The following is a 21,594-nucleotide window of genomic DNA, read 5'->3' on the forward strand; positions in this document are numbered from 1 at the left end:
GAAAGCTTTGCTGTTTCCTTCTGCTTCCCAGGCACAGTATTCTCATCATGTGATACAAGAGATCCTGGGGCACCTTGATTTTCGCAAGCGAGACTCCCCCCGTGTTCGAGCAGGCATCATCCAGGTCCTTTTGGAGACAATAGCCATTGCTGCCAAAGGATCTATTGGTGAGCTTATTTAAGTGCATGCCAATTAAAACCTGGGTGTTCTGGGTGGGGGCTAGTAGGCCATGGAAACAAGCAACAGGAGAATGAGATGTCCCCCTCCTCCCATGTATTTCTTCCTCTGTATATAAAATACTTACTTGCCAGGTCACCTGCTCCACTAATGGGCTTTGCACTAAAGTTCATTCATCCTTTTCAATGTGTCATGGCAGGAAATATTTCTAGTAAACAGAGGTGTGAGCCGTGAATAGCCATTAGAGGCCTTCCACACTCTCAGGACAGGAATTCTTGAGGAAGTGATCACAGCATGCCACAGAAGGACTAATTAGTGATAATGGAGCTGGGAATAAAAGACAGGATCTGTTGGCTCCGGCCCTGAGAGAAGAAAGAGGCTGTAGAAGCCTGACGGAAAGTCAGGCTGGATCAGAGACTTGTGGAAACCACAAGAAGGCGCAAAGGACAAGGCTTAGCAGTGGGGACACAACAGGACTCCTGAAGCAAGAGGGACTGGCCGGGCCCAGAGAAGAGAGGGAAAGTGACCACGTGGAATAAATGGAGACTCAGGAAGGGCGTGTTTGTGATGGAGTACTGTGTCAAGCAGGGAGGAGAGAAGATCCAGGCACAGGATACCCGGATGGTAAGGAGGATGCCCACGTTCCTACGGGCAAAAGTAGCAGGTAGAGAAGCAGAATGCCAGCAGCAAGGCAAAAGAAGCAGACTAGGCTGGCCCTGTGTGTTCTTCTTACGTGTCTTCTAACATTATTATGTTTTATAACATTCTAAATGGTGGAAATTCTCTTGAGGTTCTCTTCTTAGCCTGTGTGGGTGTGAATTGGGTGTGATAAAACTGATGGTCTGTTTCTTCTGCATCCTGGGAGAGGAGGAGTTGCTTGAGGTAGAGTGCTTTGTGGAAGCCCACAGGGGTCTCTCCTCTGTGCCCTTTTTTCTTTCTAAAAGACTTGAGAGGCTGTTATGTGTGTTTCCACTTTGGGTTCTAGTTTATACTTCTGGCCTCTTTGCAATGGAGGTCCTTGAATTATTAATAATTGAAAAAAACAAGAGTCCAGTAGCACCTATAAGACTAACAAAATTTGTGGTAGGGTATGAGCTTTCATGAGCCATATCTTACTTCTTCAGATACCTGAATCTGAAGAAGTGAGCTGTGGCTCACAAAAGCTCATACCCTACCACAAATTTTGTTAGTCTTATAGGTGCTACTGGACTCTTGCTCTTTTCTACTGCTACAGACAGACAAACATGGCTACCCAGCTTGAAAAAAACAAGCTATCTTTGATGGTTGTGCGTCCGTGGAATCCCTCTCCCATTTCCCATGTTTAAATGAAAACTCAAGACTCAGTCATCACACTAAATCACAATCAAGGAATTGAGAAGTCATGATTCGTGGCTGAGCCAATAAACCAGAAATGAGAAACTGTTTGGCATGATGTCTGAATAACAAACATTATTGATTTGTTAAACAAACTATAAAATTTTCAGCATATGTAACAGAATAAAAAACCTCTTATTTATAGAAAAAAATCCTATAAATATTTGGTGTGAGTCTACTTGATAGAAAATGTAATAGTTGAACACACAAAGCTGATTTGTGCTCAGCCAGGTCACTGGTTCATCTAGTGCAGTGCTATCTCTTCTCACTGTTGGGGGCTTTCCAAAGTCTTGGGCAGAGGAAGGTCTTTTAGAGGACCTCATACCTGAGACGTCTGTAGCTCGGTGGGACCTTCTGAATGCAAAGTGGACGCTTGTGCTACTGATCCACAGTCTGTCCCTTATATAATTAATATATGTTAATGATAGACTATGCATATGATCTAAATAATAATAAAAATATAAAGGTTATGTTATTGGAAAGCAGATAGCAAATAAATGAGCTGTAGATGTTATGAGGAGAAGGCGATGCCATGAGTCCCCCTTGTAAGGCCCGGGACACGCAGTCCCCAGGGCTCCTGACCCAGCACTGCAGTGTTCCAAATGGGGGCGCCAGCAATTTCAGGCTGGGATTTCTGCTTCTCTCTTAAATGAGCGCAAAGTACCATTAGATTTCTTCACAGAGAGGGTTTGGTTCTTCCTGGCAGCTGAGTCTCTTTCCCTCATCGCTCAGTTCAGGTGGCTGGGGGCACGGCATGTGGGACTGCAGTTTGTGCCCCATGCACAGGCGCGTGTAGAGCTTGCGCAAGGAGGGAGATCGAGACCACATCCCCTGCCCCACCAAAGCAGTGCATCTGAGCCAGAGAATTGCCTGCTGTCTCCCAGCTTATCCGTGTATCTGAAATGGATCAGATAAATCTTTGGTTCTTGTGGTGCGAGGTCAGTGACCCTGTCCTTGCCTTGCCTATACAGCCCACCCATGCTGGTAGCTGAGGGATTTAGCTGTGGAATAAGAGACCATGCGCTGCGTTCCTCGTGGACACGTTCAGCAATCTACGGAAAAAACGTTGGCATTCCTTCAGAGCAGGGAGCAGGGATGATTCATAAGCACAACTTGTTCCTTTTGCAAAAGAATACACAATATAAATCAGTGAGCCAACCAAAACAACGCTGTGTCTTGGGTTGGTTGGGATTCCGTAGCTGGTCCCTCCAAGGGCACTGCCTGCAAGCCATGATGAGAACCAGGGTGCTGTAGTGGTCAGACTGCCAGCCTAGGGCCTGGGAGCCCCAGGTTCAAATAGCCACTCTGCCACAGAAGCTCACTGGCTGACCTTGGGCCAGTCAGGGTCTGACCAACCTCCCAGGGTTGTTGTGAGGATAAAAGGGAGGAGAGGAGAACGAGGTGAGCCCCTTGAGGCCTGCACTGGGGAGCAAAGCTGGGTATAAATTAAATAAATACGTGCAATTTTGGTGCAACTTCTGAAGTTGAGAGAGCTCCATCCGGTGAGGTGGGTGGCTCTCTCTCAGCTCCACCCACCTCACAAGGTGATTGTCATGAGGATAATAATAACATACTTTGTAAACTGCTTGGAGTGGGCGTTAAGTTGTCCTGAAGGGTGGTATACAAATTGAAAATTATTGTTGTTGTTGTTGTTGTTGTTGTTATTACTATTGGGTCCCCAACCTGTAGAATGGCCTTCTGGAGAAGATCACGGGGCTCCTTTGCTTCTATCGTTCCACAAACTATATTAAATGGTGTTGCTCAGGAGGACGTTTCTCTAAAGGTTACAGGGCTGTATTGTAACAGAATAGTTCAGGGAAGCACTTTATAAAGAGAAAGGAATTGTGGACTGTACCAATATGTATAGGATGCATTTTCGGCTCGCTGCATGTATTATCCTGCTACCGCTGCTTTATTTTTTGCTGATGTAATACCATTTTCTGCATCGTATCTGCATTTTGTATCATGTCTAATATTCAGTGCTTGTTTTAGATTTCTGTAATCAGGCAGGCCATCCCATGAGGTGGGGGCTGCAGGGGAGGAGGCACGCACTCCTGACAAGGCGCCCTGAGAGCCCCAAGAGCAAAGGCCCAATAGGCTGCTTGTGTGAGCAACTTTTTTGCCAGAGCACACGCAGGAAAGCAAGCCAAGCTTCCGCCTTCCTTATAGGTGCTGCTTCATATACGTACAGAACGGGCGAGGGGTGTGGAGCAGCATTCTGAGCCTTAAAAGGGGCGGAGACGAGGCTGTGGCCAGGCATCCTCCCAGCTGAAAGTGAGAGAGGTTTTGATTTTGAGCTGTTCCCGCCAGTTGCCTCTGTAGCATAAAATCATGGTTAAGATTAGCCATGGTTAATAAACCAACTTCTGATCCTAGTTTTTGTTTATGTACTTAATTTATACCCCAGTTTCTCCCCAGTGGGGGCCTAAAGTTGCTTACATTGTTCTCCACTTCTGCAGTTTATCCTCACAATAACCCTGTAAGGCAGGTTAGGCTGAGAGTGCGTGACGGGCCCAGAGTTACCCACCAAGTTTCCGGGGCAGAGTGGGGATTCAAATCTGGGTCTCTCAGATACTACTGACATTCTCATCACTAAACCACGCAGGTTGGAGGTACCGGCACTGAGCATTGTTAGTGAGGAGGACTGTGCACAGATGATCAATTAATCACTGTTAAACTTTCATCCCCAACACAAATCCTGTGTTGTGTTCCTGTACAGTTGGAAAGTTCCACTTGACAGCATGGCGTCCTTCATTGTGACCCAATGCAGATGGCATAGAGCTAGCCCAAGGCACCTTGCTGTGTTCCCTGATAATCTCTCTCTCCCACCCATGTACACTGTGACATTCGAAGGAATAGATCCAGAGGAGTTAGCCGTGTTAGTCTGTAGTAGCAAAATAGCAAAGAGTCCAGTAGCACCTTTAAGACTACTGTAGCATAAGCTTTCGAGAACCACAGCTCTCTTCGTCAGATGCAGAGATGAAGAGAGCTGTGGTTCTCGAAAGATTATGCTACAGTAAAGGTTAGTCTTAAAGGTGCTACTGGACTCTGCTATTCGAAGGAATGTATTTCTTGCATAGCACATAACACTTGCTTCATCAGTTTTATTTATTTATTCAATTTTTTGCCCGCCCTCCCCACAAGCGGGCTCTGGGCGGGTCACAGCAAGGATAAAACAGTAAATATAAATACCTTTCCACAATAAAACCAATGAAATCACATCAACTACAGGACCCCCCAAATTGTAGCACATTCTGATAGTCCTTGCCAAAAACAGTGCAGAGGAGGGGGTTTGAGCTGTTCTGATCAGATCTTCTCACGAGAGGGGGGTCTGTATGAAGAAACTGTACAGCCCCCTCTCAACAGGAGGCTGATAGGGAGGCTTATCAGATGGAAACCAGGCCAGCCTCAACCATACGCCCAGTGGAACATCTCTGCCTTGCAGGCCCGCCAAAAGGATGAAAAATCTCAGGCGTCTCTTTCACCCACCCAGCCCAAATATTATTGATGTCTCAGGCCATGTCTCGGCTTGGTTGTATTGTTGGTTTCACCCTGATCCAGCCCTCTGCCGGGTGCGCAATGTGCAGGCCTTCCTGTAGGTACTTGACAACAGAAGCACTTTTCCACATCTGCTAGAAGAAATACTAACAAAAAACAAGATTATAAACTGTTGCCGGATTGCAAATTTACTCTGCTTCTACCAGTGGTGATCGTTGGACCTCTTCTGAGTATAATCATTGTAATACGTATTGAATTTATTTATTGTATTAATGTGATGGTTTGTATTATTGAGCACTTTATATAAAATGTGTAAAAATTCGCAGCATATATTGTAGTCCCCCCGACAGGCGGTGCCTTTCCCCTTCCGGTTCTGCTTATGACTGTCGCGTTGGTCGTCTGTTGTACAGGCCCAACTGTTCTGGAGGTCTTCAATACTCTGCTGAAACACCTGAGTCTGAGTGTGGATTTTGAACTGGGCAACAGGCGTGGCTCTAGTGGCGACATTGACGCCCGCTCGAAGGAGTGTGAGGAGAAGATTGTCCAGAACGCCATCATCCAAACCATTGGTGAGTTGAATGTATCCCCCCCCCGCCCCCCAGTCCAGGTGGATGCATTTTAATACAGAGCAAAACCCCAATCCCCATTTTTATTACATTTTCATCCCCTCCTTCTGCAAAGGAAACCATTACAGTGGCTGAGACGTGCCACGTGCTGCCACCATCTGCAGAAAGCGACTCTTATTTCTGGAGATGCGGGAGGGAGCCCAGATAAATGAGACAGCGTCACGTCTGTCCCTGACGTCCTCCTTATTACGACCCAGTGCTGCCGTTCACTTCCTTCCATCCTCTTCTGCAGGATTCTTTGGAAGCAATCTCCCGGATTACCAGCGGTCCGAGATCATGATGTTCATTATGGGGAAAGTCCCTGTGTTTGGGATGACATCGGAAAGCAGCCAACTTGGGTTTGTATTTTATCCCTATCTGCTGCAGCTGTTAAAAGTACTATTAACTATGAGTGCTGTTTATATCTATAGCACTCCTGATGCATAGGGCACTTTATAGAGTTAACACAGGGGGAAAGACCGGCCTTTGCCCTGAGAAGAGACTACACTCTGCATTTTGGTGGCTGGAAGGCAGGAGAGCATTGTCAGTTGGGGGTGGATATACACAAGCTTTGTCTTAACTTAGGGTGAGGGATTTGAGCTGCAGGCTTCAGGCAAATAATGGGTTTTTAGGATAGATTTGAAAGAGCCAGGGGTGGGGGAGTATGTTTATGGGAGCAGGGAACTTGGGACACTTGAGGTGAAATAGAATTTGAGGAACAAAAGTTATGAATGAGAGAGAGGGCGCAACGAATGGGTGGGGACAAGGTCAGGGACAGCTTTAAGCTAAAGACAGGAGTTTGGTCTGTGGGTGGGAGTTTTAGAGGGCAGGGGCAATTCCCAAGGGGAGAGGCCGTGGCTGTGTGGTTGGGGCATCTGCTTTGCATGCAGAAGGTGCCCGGTTCAATCCCTAGCAGCAAATCTAGCTAAAAAGGTCAGTAGGTGATCTGAAAAGATACCTGGCTGAAACCCTGGAGAGAACCTGTCATTTACAGTAGACAATACTGACCTTAAGAGACCAGAGCTCTCAGTAGAAGGGGAGTTCGTGTGTGTTTCTTTCCTATAGTGACCACCCCTGAGGGCTACTTCCATGTCTGCCTTACCTATCTCACATTTTTGGAAACATCTCTAGGAAACCACTCTGACCTGTATAGCCCAGGGGTGCCCAATCTCGTCAGATCTCAGAAGCTAAGCAGGGTCAGCCTTGGCTAGTAATTGGATGGGAGACCTCCAACGAAGACCAGGGTTGCAGAGGCAGGCAATGGCAAACCCCCTCTGTTAGTTTCTTGCCATGAAAATCCCACCAGGGGTCGCCATAAGTCAGCTATGACTTGAGGGCACTCTCTACTCCTCTAGGGAGCCAAAAGACAAAGTCGTGCAGGAATGGGGGAAATGTGCGAGGTGTGACTCTGTTACTCACAGCCGTTTCTGCTTGAGGCCTCCCAGTGCTGTGTCTGGCTAATCCCTCATAACTTCGAAATGCAAATAGGGGGACATATTGCCAGAGGCAGGATAGCGTTGGGCATGTGACGTGCTGAGCCCCAGCATCAGCTGGGCAGGAGTGGCCTTTGGGGGGCGGGGGGGGGTTCCTGCTGTTCCGAGGACAGAGGTCTGTGAACAGCAGACAGTGGCCACGAATGAATCATGGCAAGAGCTTGCATCTCCCATAACAGTTTTTTCCAAAAGAGAAGCAGATGGTGTTGGACGTGCTTATTACACTTACGTCCCACCTGTCCTTCTTTGTGGAACTCAAGGCAGGGTTTATAGGGAGCTTCCTCCCCCCCAGCCCCAGGCACTGACCATGCTCAGCCCTGCCCATCTCCAGCCAGGCAACAGCATCCTCTGCCTTCTCACCAGACCTTGAAACTTCCTTCATTGACATTTTGCTCCCTTAGTGCATCTTTCAGATCAATCTGAAAAAGTGGGCTTTTACTAGCCTGTCCTGTAGGTATCTCTGTGCTGCAGGACAGGCCAGCTTGAGAAAGGGGCTGTTTGGAAGAGGTGGGCGGCTGCCCAGGGTGAGTGGCTCACTGAGGGACTGGTCTCATTTCCAGCCTGAAATGCCAGTCAAGAAGTCTCCAAGGCATACGCTCTGTCTGCTAGTGAGTTGCGACTCTGAATCGTTTTCTCCGGTTCTTTTCCAAATTTATATTTCTCCTCATTTTCCACCCACAGGGATTTGGGTACTAGAAGGATTCAGATTATGTTGCTGCGCTCTTTGCTTATGGTAAGTGTGATCTTGGTCTCTGCAGCTGGGATTAGGTATCTGGAGAGCCGAGAGCAGGGTGGAAGCTGCACGCAAGCTTTGAGCAGTAGGTTTTGTTTCAAAGCAGGGCACGTGGTTCAGGTTAGTTGGAGATCCAGAGTAAAGGGTTGAGCCAGCATAGAACCTAAGGGTACCTAGTGAAGCTGACAGACAGAAGACAGGACTTCTTCGCACAATGCGCAGTGAACGTAGGAGTGCAGAAACAGCCACTAGCTCAGGTGTCTTTAAATGGCAGCCAGTCACTGACGGGCCTTTCCCCCATAAACTTGCCCAGTGGCCATGGCCGCTATGTTCAGAGGCAGTAGGCACCCGAGTACCAGTTTTGGGAGTTGAGGGAGAGAAGAGTACAAGCAACGGAGGTGTGTTCTTGTCCTTGGCCCGTTGGAGGTCTGTTACAAGCTTCCTGGAGGCATCTGGTTGGCCACTCTTGGAAACGGGATGCTGAGCGGGGTGCTTTGGGCTGGTTATGTTCTGATTTTGTTTCACCACGCTTCCCCCCCCCCCAAACCCCCTGGCACTGAGGTTCTAAATGCTGTGGGTCGGGGGAGCGAGACTGAGACGTGCACACTTGGTCATCGCCGTCTGCACAAGCGTAGAATACCGTATGAGAAGTGGGGTGTCTGCACAAGCGTAGAATACCGTATGAGAAGTGGGGTGTACGTGGTCGGCCCTGACAAAAAAGGGGTGGGCAGGATCACAGTGGCAGGGTTCCTTTCAGCAGAGCGGAGGTGCCTGTGAGACGAAGGGTTGCTTCGTGCCCTACTGTGTGAACCCCCGCGCGGTCCTTGAGTCCTCTGATTCCCACATTCCAGGATTTGGGGTGCGTGTCCCACTTCACCATAGCCCTTCAGTTTGTCCCAGGGGCTGCTGACTGGGCATATTGTGAGTCCTGCAGGGGTGCTGCTTATTTCAGCCTGGACCAATCCACAGGTCACGTCTGGGTACAACGCCAAGAGCATTGCCACGGTCCTCTCAGCCCCTTTCCTTGATCCTCTGTTGTCCGCTTCGCTCATGGAGGACTGCGAGCTTCGGCAGCTGGTCTTGGAAGTATTGCACAATCTTATTGATCGTCATGACAACCGAGCAAAGCTTAGAGGAATAAGGTAGCGTGTCCTGGGGTGAACCCATTCCTAAATCATGCTTTGTGTTAGACGCACACAATACCCCTTTTGCAGCATCTGGTTGCATCCCGTGACCCAGGAGCCTCTTCTAGGTTGAGATCCTGGGACTGCCTTCTGGAAACGATGTCACCTGAAATCAGGTTGACTGGCCCTTTATGCATGCGTGTCCTAAGAATCAAAATAACATCAGAATATGGCATAAAAACGGTAGGGTTAAAAAGGCATATGTATGCAACATAATTCAGAGCCAACACAGAAATATTCAGGAAACCCAGCGTGGGTGAAGGATGGGTGGGAGAACACATCCGCAAAAGGCCCGGGGACGGGACAGGAAGGTGCCTAAAGCTCAGCCGGTTTGGCACCAGGTGAATTTCTGTAGGGGGCGGGTTCCCACAGTTCCATGATATAGAAATCCCGTGAATTATATATTTGTTCCCTTTCTAGAATAATACCAGATGTGTCAGATCTGAAGATAAAGCGAGATAAAATTTCACGGCAAGATGTGAGCTTCATGAAGAAGGTAATTGCAAAAAAGAGGCTGTCAATTGCCCATCAGTCCTCCCCTCCGGGGGCCAGTTACTTCTCCCTCTCCATCCACCATGTAACTTAGAGAGCGTTGTCATTCCTTGAAGTTGGAGGAGGCCTCTCCCAGTTTTGGTCTTACCTATTCCAAAGCGACAGGGCATTTTAAGAGCTCCTCCTCTTTACGATTCCTTCCGCAGTGCTTTCTTAAGGCGAGAAGGGAGCCTGCCAGGCTTTTCTTCCCTGGATTTCTTCTGCATGCTTAAAAGATTTCGCCAGAGTACATGGTGGTTCTGGCATATAAACCTCTGAAGCATGGGAAGGTCAATACGAAGCTTCCTTATGCTGACCGTTGGTCCCTCAAGCCATGTATTGTTTTATCTGGCCGCTGTTTTGCTGGGAAGGGACATTTCCTGCTGCTTGATCCTTTATTAACGGGAGAGGCCGGGGACTGGACCTGGGACCTCCTGCATGCAGGAGCTTGACCAGAAGCTTCCGGCATTCGCTCGAAAGGAGGAGCTGGCTGAGGGTCAGGGCAGCCCAGGGAGCACGTCAGCATGGCTGCAGCAACGACAGTGTAGATGGGGGCCATGCAAGTAGATGCTGAGAGGCCAAGGCACTGGGAAGCCTCCTGGCTAGGAATCCGCAGCTGCCTGACTTTTGCCTCTCCTTTGCAGCACGGCCAGCAGTTGTACCGGCACATCTACTTGGGCTGCAAAGAAGACAACGTGCACAAGAACTTCGAGCTGCTCTACACCACTCTTGCTCTGATAACCATCGAGCTAGCCAATGAAGAGGTGGTCACTGATCTCATCCGCTTGGCCATTGCCTTGCAGGTGATTATTTTGGACTGGAGACTTGCGTAGTGCATATTACTTACGTTTCTCTAACGTGACTCCTGGAAGTCACGCAGCACGTATTCATGCCGTATCACGCAGCTCAGTTGTCTGCCATCTTCTTCCCCCCAAACACGCAGGATATTGCCATTCTGAATGAGGACAACTTGCCAATGTTCAGCCGCTGCAGCATCATGGCGCTGGTCGCCGCGTATCTCAACTTCCTGAGCCAGATGATCGCCGTGCCTGCCTTCTGCCAGCACATCAGCAAGGTGTGTTGGTGACAGTCGTGCCTTTCCTGTTCCAGCCCTGGAATGACCCGCTTCCTCCAGGGGGCTGTTCTGCTCTCCAGGCACTGGGCGGGGGGCGGGGGGTGGGGGGCGGCAGTTCAGTCCTTTTTCTGTTAAAGAAGCTGTGCCAGGGAGTTGCCACCATCTAGCAAGCAGGATTCCTTGTGGCGAACATGCAAGCTGCGTGGCCAGTTGTTGCATGCAAAATCCACTGAGAGATGCGACACTCCAGCAAGGCAAAGCTTCCAGCTGCTGAACGCAGCCGTCCTACAGCTTTGCTTATCAGCCAGTGTTTTGCTGTGCCTTGATTTGTATTTATCTATTTGTGTTGTTTATAGTCTGCCGTTCTCACTGAGACTCAAGGCAGATTGCACGGAATGGGTCAGTGCAACCAATTTCAAAGAAATTTCAATACACGTGTAATAGGGGATGTACATGCAAATCTGCAAATATTTAAAACCAGCAGAAATCCAGTACAGAGTTGAAGAAATGCTTGAACAGAGCATGTAATTCTAAGATTGACATATTAAACAGCATAGGATATACCCAGTAGGATCAGACTTACGGAAGTAGTAGTAAAGTATCTGCAGTCTCTCCCTATCCCTTTACTGATGTATCTCTTTGAGACTGCTTCCTTATATTACAGGCCTCTTCTCGGAGTAAAAAAAGCCCTCTTGAATAATTCAGTTTTGCATAGTTGTGAAAAGCCAGGAGAGTGGACATTTCCCTAACCCCTTCAGGTAGTCTATTCCATAAAGTGGGGACTACCACAGAGAATGCCACGTGTACAGGCAGCTGTTGATTTTGCCCATGAGCAAGGGGGCACCTGCAGAAAGCCCTGCTCAGATGAGTGAAGCTGTCATGGTGGAACATACAGAGAGAGGTGGTCTCGTAGATATGCTGGACCAAGGCCATGAAGAGCTTTGGTATATGATAGCCAGTACCTTGAATTGAGCCCAGTGACTGATAGGAGTGACTGCAGAATGGGAGTGATATTCATGCTCCTAACTCCCGATAATAACCGAGATGCAGCATTCTGCACCACCTGGTATCTCAGAGTTAACTTAGAGGGGATGAAGAGTTATTTTAGGGGCTGCCAGCTGGATATCCCTTGCTCTTGCCCCTTGCACTGAGAAGAGTTAGAAACTGTTGTCTCTTATTGGAGTGTTCCTTCTGGCACCGTCATCTGGGGAGACATGCTTTTTACTCTGAAGTTCTTACTTTGAAGCACTTTTCATTTCTGTGTTGCCTGTGTGGTATCCGCCTTCCCAGACTGCTTTTTTGGAAAAAAAAAACCTGATTGTAATTCCAGGCAACTGGTAATTTTCAGTGTGAAGAACGATGTTCCGTTATTGCCTTTCCTCACTCTCAGGGCCGACGATCCTCTTTGTGCTTACTCCACGTTTGCCAAGCTGTTGGATTTTACAAGTCCTTCTTTACTATAATTTGGTGGTCTCCCAGCGGATGTTAATGTGTAGCAGGGCACTCCGTTTACGTTCTGCGAAATATGCCGTTCATGATCTTCCTGCAGAAAGGGACAAACCTGTCCTTGCAAGTCGTGCTTCATTCTGTCCAATTCATGGATTCTTTTCAGGTCATTGAAACTAGAACTGTGGAAAGTCCGTCCTTCTTGCCCGAAACCATATTCCGAGACAAGTGCAGGTAAAGGTCGCCTCGGTTGTATTTTTTGCTGATAAAGAGAAGCTATGCATTGCAGTGTAATGGTGTCCCTTTCACAAAGGTATGATATATGAACAGAGATAGGAATTTAATACCCAGAGCAATACAAAGTCTTCTGTTTCCTTTGTGCTCCAGGCATTCTTGCCATCTTCAGAATGTTTCCTCTCCCTGGCTAATTTCCAGTAAAGTGTTTCTTGAAGGGCAAGACCACAGGGCAGTTTGTTTCACAACCCCCCACCCTTCCCTGCACCCTACTAAGAAAGAGAGCTGGAAGTTTTGGTCCTGTGAATGACAGGCATCTACTCACAAGTGGAGGAGGGGAGCTGGAGCAGAAGTCGCTCCCCTCCCCTCCCCTCCTTTGCTGGCTCCTGTAGACGAGCCGGTCAATATGTACGTGAGACTTCTGCCAGGAATGGGGGCGGGGACCAGATTCTAGGATGGCCCCAGATGTTTCCCTGTGTTTTTCCCATGAGGAAAACGGAAAACTGGCGTTGGCGCAAAGAGTGTCAAGGAACTGGCCTTTCCTAGCCCATTTCTTGGCTGACAAAACTTTGTTTCAGGCTTTTGGCCAGAGAAATCTCTGGAAACATACTGAAACTCAGAGCCAGTTGTTTCCAGAGAGATAAGCTTGGAGATGGTGTTCACAGAACTCAGGTGCTGATGAGATCATTAAGATCAGAGACCGTCAAGGCCAGGGAGGTTCATCCCCTGCATTTCATCTCATTAGAGCTTAGGGCACCAGCGGGGGTTAGTTCCTCTGACTGCAAACACATCGCTGCCGCAGAGAGACATGGTCACGTGTCTTAGCAGCACTCTGGCTGCGCTTTCAGAGTCGGGCCATGTTGCAGGCAACGTGGCATAAGAATGGGCTCTTCAAGTAGTTCTTTGCTCTTGGGCCTGCTTTCAGCCATCTTCCCCTTGGACTGGCATCTTGTCAGTTCATGGCCATCTTGACCTACAGCTGGAGGACTGGGACTCTGGAGTTCTCTTTGGACTTTGTAGTTTGACCTGACAATGTAACATCTGGAATATTAAGCAGCAAAAACCGGTTAAGTGTTTTAGATTTGTCTTGCTTGATTTGTCTCTACATACCATCTTTTGCACAGTTCTTAGTAAACTATATTAATTATACTTTCTGCGGTGTTAACGAGTTTGGGGGCTTCAGTCTGAATCCAGTCTCTTGGCCCATGTGGCCTCAGCTACCAAATAACTGTTTTTGTGGAACTCAGTCTGCTGGTGCAGAACTGACTTCTTGATGAACACCCGGAATGGTTGGAGGCTTTGTTTCCTCAGTCTCTGAGCTTAACGCGAGAGGAAACTGGTGGCAGCTCGCCTGGTTTGCAAGGGGTCTTGCTTCCCCGAAGTGTTTGTTTCTTGACCACATCACTGGGCCTGCTCAGGGACCTGGGGAGTCCACAGCAAAGGGCAGCCCAGAAGAGTCCAGGGTGAATGTGGAGATAATGTTGACTGCAGAAAGGATGTGGGAGGCAGAAGGCTGCATGCAGTTTCATGTGGTGCTTAATTTCTCAATGCTGCTCTCTTATCAGCCTCCCCAAAACTTTTGACAAGGATGACAAGAGCCTGTTTTTCCTGATGAGCAAGATTGCAGAATCGCTGGGTGGCAGTGGCTACAGTGCAGAGAGGCTTTCTGTGCCATACGTGCCTCAGGCGACAGGTGAGTCGTTGCATAGCTTTGATCCTGGCACCTGCAGATGAATCCTTGTGTCTCGTGGCTGACCAGTCATCCGTCTCTAACCCTTGAGCATTAATGACAGAATTAGACAGCAGAATTCCATTCTCCAGAGTTTTGTTCCTGAAGGCCTGCTGGTTTCGCCCCTTCATTCTTCCTTTGTCAAACAGCTGCTCCTCTTCTCTGTTCTATGCATGCTGTTCCTTCAAGCTTTGCTTTGTCCTCCAAAAATGAAATCAGATGGTCCCACATTACTCCCACACTGTAACTTGGACCATCTGCTTGGCAATGGAAGTAAAGGTCAGTCTTCTATATAGGCAGCAGGAACTCGTGACAGGGCGAGGTGGGGGGGCAGCAGAAGAGGTGTCTCCAGCCATGCAAGCCTGTGCCATAGCATGCCAGGTAGGCAGAAGCAACGGCTCCTTGTGCCCTCCGAACTGCCCTTCCCGTCGTGCCTCAGTGTCCCAAGGTACCTCGGCAATCCCTCCTTTCTGTGACCTTTTTGCTCATGTTCCCAGTTCCTTGTAAATCTGACCCCTGGAAGCAGAATTGACTGGAAAGCAGATCTAACATGTCTGGGTGCCTTAATTTATTCCTAATGCCAAACTGACCACCACCTCCTGCACAAAATGAAAGAACTGCTTTTTGTGTGCTTGTACACAGACGAAGACAGGCTGTCACGGAGGAAGAGTATTGTGGACACCGTCTCCATCCAGGTGGACATTCTGGCGGGCAGCGGAACGGAGGCTAAGGCAAGTGCACCGGGCCCAGTTGTGGGGAAAGATCTTGGAAGTTCATTTTCCCACTGGGGGAAAGCGGTTCTCGTTGTGGAGAGCTGGTCGCATGGTTTTGTGCTGTGAAGGCTTTAGAGGTTGACTTCTGAGTGGTGATGCCCAGGCAGATGTCTTGAGATGGGCATCAGTCATTCATGCTTTTAAGTTCTTAGACTCTGCAATCATTTGGGGGCGGGGGTTACAGATTCAGAAGATGTGGATTGGTAAAAACTTCGCATGATGTCTAACATACTTTCGTTAATGTCTGGTTTCTGTAGGTGTTGTTTCTTCTGCCCACAGCTTCCTTCAACCAGAGTAGTTCAGCTGCCTTGTCTGTATCACACCTGATAACCCCTCTCCACCCTTGCTTAAAATATGCTGTCTTACCATCAAATTTATTTATTTACAAATTGAAACATTTGTACCCTGCCTTACCCTTGTTGCTCAGGGTGGCTTACAATTCAAAAAATTAAAAGCATACAAAATATGGTAGTCAAATGCGGTTCAATAAAAATTCGGATAGTTAATATTTGTCCAGGAGCTGGTTGTTGCCATCTTCCTTCAAGCCAGGACAGGTTCTTCGTGGCTGAAGTCACCTTAACACACAGCTGCTTCCCAGTGTGGTGCCCGCCCGCCCGCCAGTGTGTTTCCTGGGGTTGCGTACGTAGCACCGGGTCTTGAATGGAACAGAAAAAACAGGAAGCTTTGGGTTGTTACTTTCTGCCTGGTTGACTCGCAAAGAACTGAGCTCATCCCAGACAACCAATCACAGCTGTGGCCTCAGCTTGACTATCCACACAAACATCCTCCAGTCTTGGGGCGTGAAAACTCTCTTCTTGGCTCTGCAACAAACAAACCCTCCCCTCCCTTTGGAAAGTGAAACCAAGCTCTCTTTCTGAAAGCGAAGAGCAGATCTCCGCTTTCCTCCACCTTTTAAAAGAGCCCAGGAGGTGCAGCCTTTGTTTCTGCAGGGAGGTGCTCATTTAGAAGCGGCTGCCCTGCAGCTTGGAACCTCCCAGGATTTGGGCCTTGGCCTTAGCCCATTACAGTGGTTTTGTGATTGGCCCCACCCAAAGCAGTCATTTTGTGGCTTTCTCAAAATTCTCAAGTCATCCCTGCAGGCTCAGCCAGGCTGAGGAGTCCTGTGCCTGGTGCAGGAAGGAGCTGGTTCCTAGCATGGGGTCCACAGAGGACAGGACGGGACATGTTCTGTCTGAAGTCCCTCCAGCTGTGTGTTGGTGCTGAAATACTTCACAGAGCCAGTCCGTCGGATCTTTGGGGCAAACGATAATTTCTGAATGCGCAGAAAACCCACTTTCTCACCTATAATATCTTATAGTAGTGATGCACAGTTAAACTGTGCAGTGCCCAGCCACCCTGGAGCCGCTGCCTGTCCCATATGCCCGCTGCTTGCGGTGGCTGCCGGGAGCCTGGTCCCTGCTGCCCTCCACATGCTCCATCACCTAAGGGAACGGGGCAGCCTGAGAGCAATCTGCAAACAGCAGCTGGCAGTCTGGGAAGGAGGGCCAGAGGCCTGGAGTTGCCTATTGGCCACCTATTAAGGATTTAATTAAAGCTACATGCAGCATTGGAGCTTGTTTTGAGGCAGCCAGGCGTGTGCTTCCTTGCCCTTGCTGGGCAGTCTGTTCTGTCTCCCTCCTTTTCCTAAGACACGGTGTGCATCGATGGTGCCGTAGAGATAAGAGAGAGCAGTACTCAGTTGGCATTTTGACTTCTAATTCAGCTGCTTGTGTGATTTAAATGAATTAAAAATCTTTTCTCCAGGTCAACAACACAGAGGAAATTACCTTTGAAGCACTGAAGAAGGCGATAGGTGAGGCTTATTGCAATATCCGTGCTTACGGCCCAGTATTCCATTCTGACTGGCAGTCAGTTAACAGTCCTTTCGTACGGTGGAGTTCCGTATCTGTGTGAGCCACATACTGTAATGTCTCGAATGTGCTCTCTGCTGTTAATAGATCCCTGTTTCTCAACATGTTGGGAAGTGTGGAAGAACATTTTCACACATCAGATATGTTTGGGAAACTGTGTATACACCTTTGAGAGACTGCTGTCTCTAACCAGTTTCATCCATTACAGCGGACTGGGAATGAAATCCGTTTAAAATCCCACCAAAATAAAGCATTCTTATTCAGTGCAAGTATGCAAAGAGCTCAGCTCGTCATACTTTATTTAGGCATGTTGAAGGTGCAGGATAGAATTCCAGAGACTCCCTGAGCGTAGAGGAAGATTTCTTCCTGGAATTGATGGAAGTGGTTCCTTCCCCACCACCCACCCCCGTGGTGGGCTGCGTTCAGCTTGGGGGGGGTCACAGGCTGTGCCGTCCCACCCTTAAGAGTCTGATCCCCACTTTCGTTTGCCAAAGATACCACCGGCCTCGAAGAGCAAGAGAAAGAAAAGAGGCGCCTTGTGATTGAAAAGTTCCAGAAAGCTCCCTTTGAGGAGATTGCAGCCCAGTGTGAAAGCAAGGTGAGAGCTTCCAGTGCCCGATCTGGGGTTCACTTCGAAGATGGCTATAAAGCGCTTGGCTGGGGCTCAGGCCTGTGTTGGGTGCTTCTTCCCTGTCTCGCTTCCCTGCACTCCTGCTTCGCACCTTCTGCGGCAGGGCTTTGAGACGGGGGGTGGGGGAGGAGGTGAGAGGTGGTGGCCGCGGTCACGATCCTCTTGGAGCTAGCTCACCTGTGGAGTGGTCAAGGCACTCTGGGAACCGAGGCCTGTGCCATGCAAGGCTGCCATTGCCAGCTGCTTCCTCCACCCAGTGACATATGCCTCCCTTGCAGCTGAGCAAATGTGGGCAGCCACAACTCCGACAATGGGAAAGGGCGGTATAGGTCTCGCAATGCTTGATGCTCACTTCCTGAGGCAGCCTGGCCTCATGGCACGTGAGAGGCAACAGTTGGTGTTCTCAGCTAAGCTCTTCTCTGCCGGAGGGCAACAGTTGCATAAAACGCCATAATAAGGCTTATTTCTTCCCTGTAATGAGCCACAAGTTATTTACTTCTGCGCCTCTTGCAGCAGGGGCCCAGGAAAGGAAAACTGGGGCAAGACTTCTGTTCACAGCTTCACCTTCAGTTATTTTAGCCGTGTACTTTCTCCTTGTAGGCAACCCTTCTTCACGACCGACTGGCCCAGATATTGGAGCTCACCATTCGGTAAGGGAAAATACCCAGATACAAAGTGTGGGAGGGCGGGAGCTGCCAATGAGTGCTCGTTCAGCGCTGCAGTTATTAGCAGCAATTCTGATCACTGTGGTGTACGAGGAGGGTGTTTCTGTGGACCACTGCTTGGGTTGTGGTTGGTCAATAGCCTCGTAGGCTCGGCCTGTCCAAATCTAAGTGTATTTTTGGGACCGTCTTGCAAAGAGACTTTGTTCTGCTTTCCCCCTCCCCCGTATAAATGCAAGAATCTCACATCGGTTCAAAAGTTTATACTTTATTTTTTAATGTTTAATTTTTATAAATATTACTGAGCCAATGGGATGTAGTTCGTGACCATTTTGCATATATGTACAGGGGCAAACATAACTCTGCCATTCCATCTTCCAGAGTCTCATTCATCCATTCATTCTTATCCTGCCTTTATCTGTGGTTCAAGGTGGCTTAGAATTAAAACATTTACAGTTAAAATCAAAATAAAATAACAACCCCTAAATCCTTCCCTTGTGGCTCACTTCTGAGTGAGTTGCAACCCATTTTTAAGTCCTAATCCCACAGTTTGAGAACCGCTGCCTATGGTATTACCAGGGCTTTTTTTCAGTGGGAACGCGGTGGAACGGAGTTCCGGAACCTCTTGGAAATGGTCACATGGCTGGTGGCCCTGCCCCAATCTCCAGACAGAGGGGAGTTGAGATTGCCCTCCGTGCCACTGGAGCAGCTCAGAGGGCCATCTCAACTCCCCTCTGTCTGGAGATCAGGGGGCGGGGCCACCAGCCATGTGACCATTTTCTCCAAGGGCAACCCACTGAGTTCCACCACCTCTTTTCCCAGAAAAAAAAGCCCTGGGTATTACTATTTATTTATTTAGAAAATGTATACACATCTCTCCAAAGACTTGCATGAGATGGCTCACAAAGTAAAACAATACTTACAATAAAAGCATTATTGCTTTTATCAATAAGCAAGCCATAAAAATAAGCCAGGGCACTGAAAACAGCATAAACTGGCCTAAAATTCCTCGAGCTAGAGCAGAAAGAGAGTAAGGTGAGCCTTGGAGGGGGGGGGGGGCTCCTTCTCAAGGTGGGCACCACCACTGGACAGGCCCTCTTATTGGTGGCCCCTTACCTCACCTCTGCGAGTGGGGAAGCAGAGCAGGGCTTGGGAGGAATGATCTTAACTGGCTACTTGCGCAAAACAGGAGGAGGTGATCCTTCAAGCCCTCCCTCTCCAAGTGGTTGTGGGGCCTTGAAGTACGGAATCAGCACTTTAAATGGTGCCTGGAAACGGATGAGTAGCCAGTGTAGATCTTTCTACGCGGGGATGCTAACCTGTGACAGTAGCCTGGCTGCTGCATTTTGGACCAGTTGAGGTTTCCTGACCTTTATCACGGGCGTTCCCAGGCAGAGGGAATGGCAGTAAGGGAACCTGGGTGTGATCGGAGCGTGGCTCACCCCGGCCAGGTCCCGCGTAGCTGGTGTGTCGGCCCAAGCTGATGAAAGGTGCTGTGTGTCCTGGGGGGGACTCAGCCTCCGGCTGTAGGCCTGCACCCAGCAGCACCCCCAGGCTACGAACCTGCTCCTTCTGGGGTGGGGGGATGCAGCCAGGGCAGGCTGACTCCTGAGCCCTTGCACGGCTTTGTCGCTGTCCAGCAGCACCCCAGTGCTGAACCACTCCATGGGCCCTCATCCATCACGCTACTTTCTGCAGGCACCTGTTCAGGACTTCCGCACACCCAGCTGACTTGGCTGTTCAGGAGACGCAGCTGGCTCAGCGAACGCTTTGCTACCCGGAATGCTGCTCAGTTAACCGGCATTGCCCAGAGGGCGAGCTGCCCTCCCTCGAGTGCACCCCCCCCCCCCGCTCCTGCCTCTCCAGCCAGCCGGCTTGGGGCCCTTGGTCACTGCCGGGCTTCTGGCTGCCAGTGCTGCTGGCTGAGTCCATCCTTCCCGGGTGCCTCCTCCTCCCTCGGCCTGCCTCACGCTCTGCTGGAGGGGGGGCTCCCGGGCATTGGCCTGCTCGCCTGCTGCTTGAGGGAAAGGGGGAGGGGGCATTCCCAATGGGCGGGGTTGGGCTTGCTGCAGATTCCAGTAGGGAGGGGGTGGAGAAGAGCAAGAAGCTTGATCATCGGGGCTGCCCCCATTTTGCAGGAGTGCTGGATAGCAGCGCTTTCACCGTACGGAGCCTTCTCTGGTATCACCTCTTGTATAGGAACATATCCGTTTCTGATGACACATTCCCAGAAGTGTTCTGGTTACAGTGGGTAGATTCTCACATTGCTCCGGCCCCTGGGGGCTGCTGCAGAGCCATGCTTGCCCATGGTGCTGAGTAGCGTGGTCACCACACTTCCCCTCACTTAAGTCAGTCCTTTGGAAGTCGAATCTACGGAGACGTATGGGAAGATACACAACTTGGACTCATCCTGCAAGGGTCTGGATTTCTCAGGAAGAAGTGGATTGGTTCCCTTTCCACCCAAGCGAAACAAGAACCGAATACAAGTATGGTGAGGCTGTCAGTCCATTGATTTACTGTTCTGGAGTCAAAACCCTGACCTGTGAAGGCCTTCTGGGGCTATTATTGCCACCAGGGTTCTCTGGCCACAAATGGTTCTGCCGAATGGTTGCAGACGTCTTGTGGATTGTAAGCTGCCCATAAGTGTCAGGTGGATGGAGAGGCAAAATGAGAAATTTTAAAATGAAAACACAGGAGGCAAGGAGACAATCTGGCAGAAGTAGTTTCTGATCTGATTTCGTTAGGGAGACGGTCCTGAGTTCACTTTGGCAAAACCGAAAGAGACCACTGTCCATTCACACCATTGTAACCTCAGTGACGAGGAGGAGACATGTGCTGTGGAATTTTAACCCACTTTGGTTCCTCTCTTGCAGCCCCCCTCCTAGCCCATCTGGGACGCTTACCATCACTGCTGGACACACCCACTACCAATCTGTTCCCGTCTATGAGATGAAGTTTCCGGATCTTTGTGTGTATTGAGTGTCTTCTGGCCTCTGCTGAGCATTATTTGGCATTAGAGCATATTGTGTAAAGCCCAAGAGGAGTTTTTGAGCTCTCTCGGTTTCGTTTCTTAAATTTTAACTCAGCTTTCAGAAATAGCCATGGATGTAGCACAGCTGAGCTGGGATTGTGCCTGAAGCGTAGAGGCCCCTGGGCCACCTCAGTCTGCTTGAGATTTATCATCAGGTTATTTCACTACTCATTTTTTCTCTCCTTGGTGTAAAGAAGAAACACGAGTGGTGGAATGCTGCCTGTTTGGCCAAACTGCTTTCTTTTGGAGCTGGGAGCCTTTTTAGATCAGATGCCAGACCCTAGTGGTTTCGCTCTGTCAAAATGCTGTAGCACTAACAAGCAAACTCTTTGCTGGCTTGTTTACTCTCCACCATTTTGCAGCCTTAAGCAGCAGTGGGTAGGAATTTGGCCACAATACTGAAAGTCAGGCAAGGAGGAGAGTTTGCCTCTTCAGCCCTGGGGTTAATCTAGACTGAACTTGCTTCCTAGAAGTTCTGTCTCACGGGCTCTGCTTTGGCTAGGAAATGTGCCTGTCTTTGAGCACCGAACTTGGCAATCTTCTTGAA

General features: G+C 49.2%; 1 protein-coding gene across 3 annotated transcripts in view; it reads left to right on the forward strand.

Annotated features, from left to right (window-relative positions):
* The window catches only part of LOC129333441 (protein EFR3 homolog A), a 42,339-nt gene extending 20,745 nt beyond the window's left edge, over nucleotides 1-21,594 (forward strand). For all 3 annotated transcript variants that reach the window (XM_054985100.1, XM_054985101.1, XM_054985102.1), the window contains 15 exons: nucleotides 32-167; nucleotides 5,460-5,618; nucleotides 5,908-6,013; nucleotides 7,829-7,880; nucleotides 8,850-9,022; nucleotides 9,485-9,560; nucleotides 10,240-10,398; nucleotides 10,539-10,670; nucleotides 12,283-12,350; nucleotides 13,916-14,043; nucleotides 14,722-14,810; nucleotides 16,617-16,665; nucleotides 17,218-17,321; nucleotides 17,955-18,004; nucleotides 20,890-21,594. In XM_054985100.1, the coding sequence (XP_054841075.1) occupies nucleotides 32-167; nucleotides 5,460-5,618; nucleotides 5,908-6,013; nucleotides 7,829-7,880; nucleotides 8,850-9,022; nucleotides 9,485-9,560; nucleotides 10,240-10,398; nucleotides 10,539-10,670; nucleotides 12,283-12,350; nucleotides 13,916-14,043; nucleotides 14,722-14,810; nucleotides 16,617-16,665; nucleotides 17,218-17,321; nucleotides 17,955-18,004; nucleotides 20,890-20,995 (1,587 nt within the window). In that variant the 3' untranslated portion in view covers nucleotides 20,996-21,594. The remainder of the gene's footprint in view (nucleotides 1-31; nucleotides 168-5,459; nucleotides 5,619-5,907; nucleotides 6,014-7,828; nucleotides 7,881-8,849; nucleotides 9,023-9,484; nucleotides 9,561-10,239; nucleotides 10,399-10,538; nucleotides 10,671-12,282; nucleotides 12,351-13,915; nucleotides 14,044-14,721; nucleotides 14,811-16,616; nucleotides 16,666-17,217; nucleotides 17,322-17,954; nucleotides 18,005-20,889) is intronic.

Source organism: Eublepharis macularius, chromosome 7, assembly GCF_028583425.1.
Source record: "Eublepharis macularius isolate TG4126 chromosome 7, MPM_Emac_v1.0, whole genome shotgun sequence".
In the NCBI taxonomy this organism is placed as follows: Eukaryota; Metazoa; Chordata; class Lepidosauria; order Squamata; family Eublepharidae; genus Eublepharis; species Eublepharis macularius.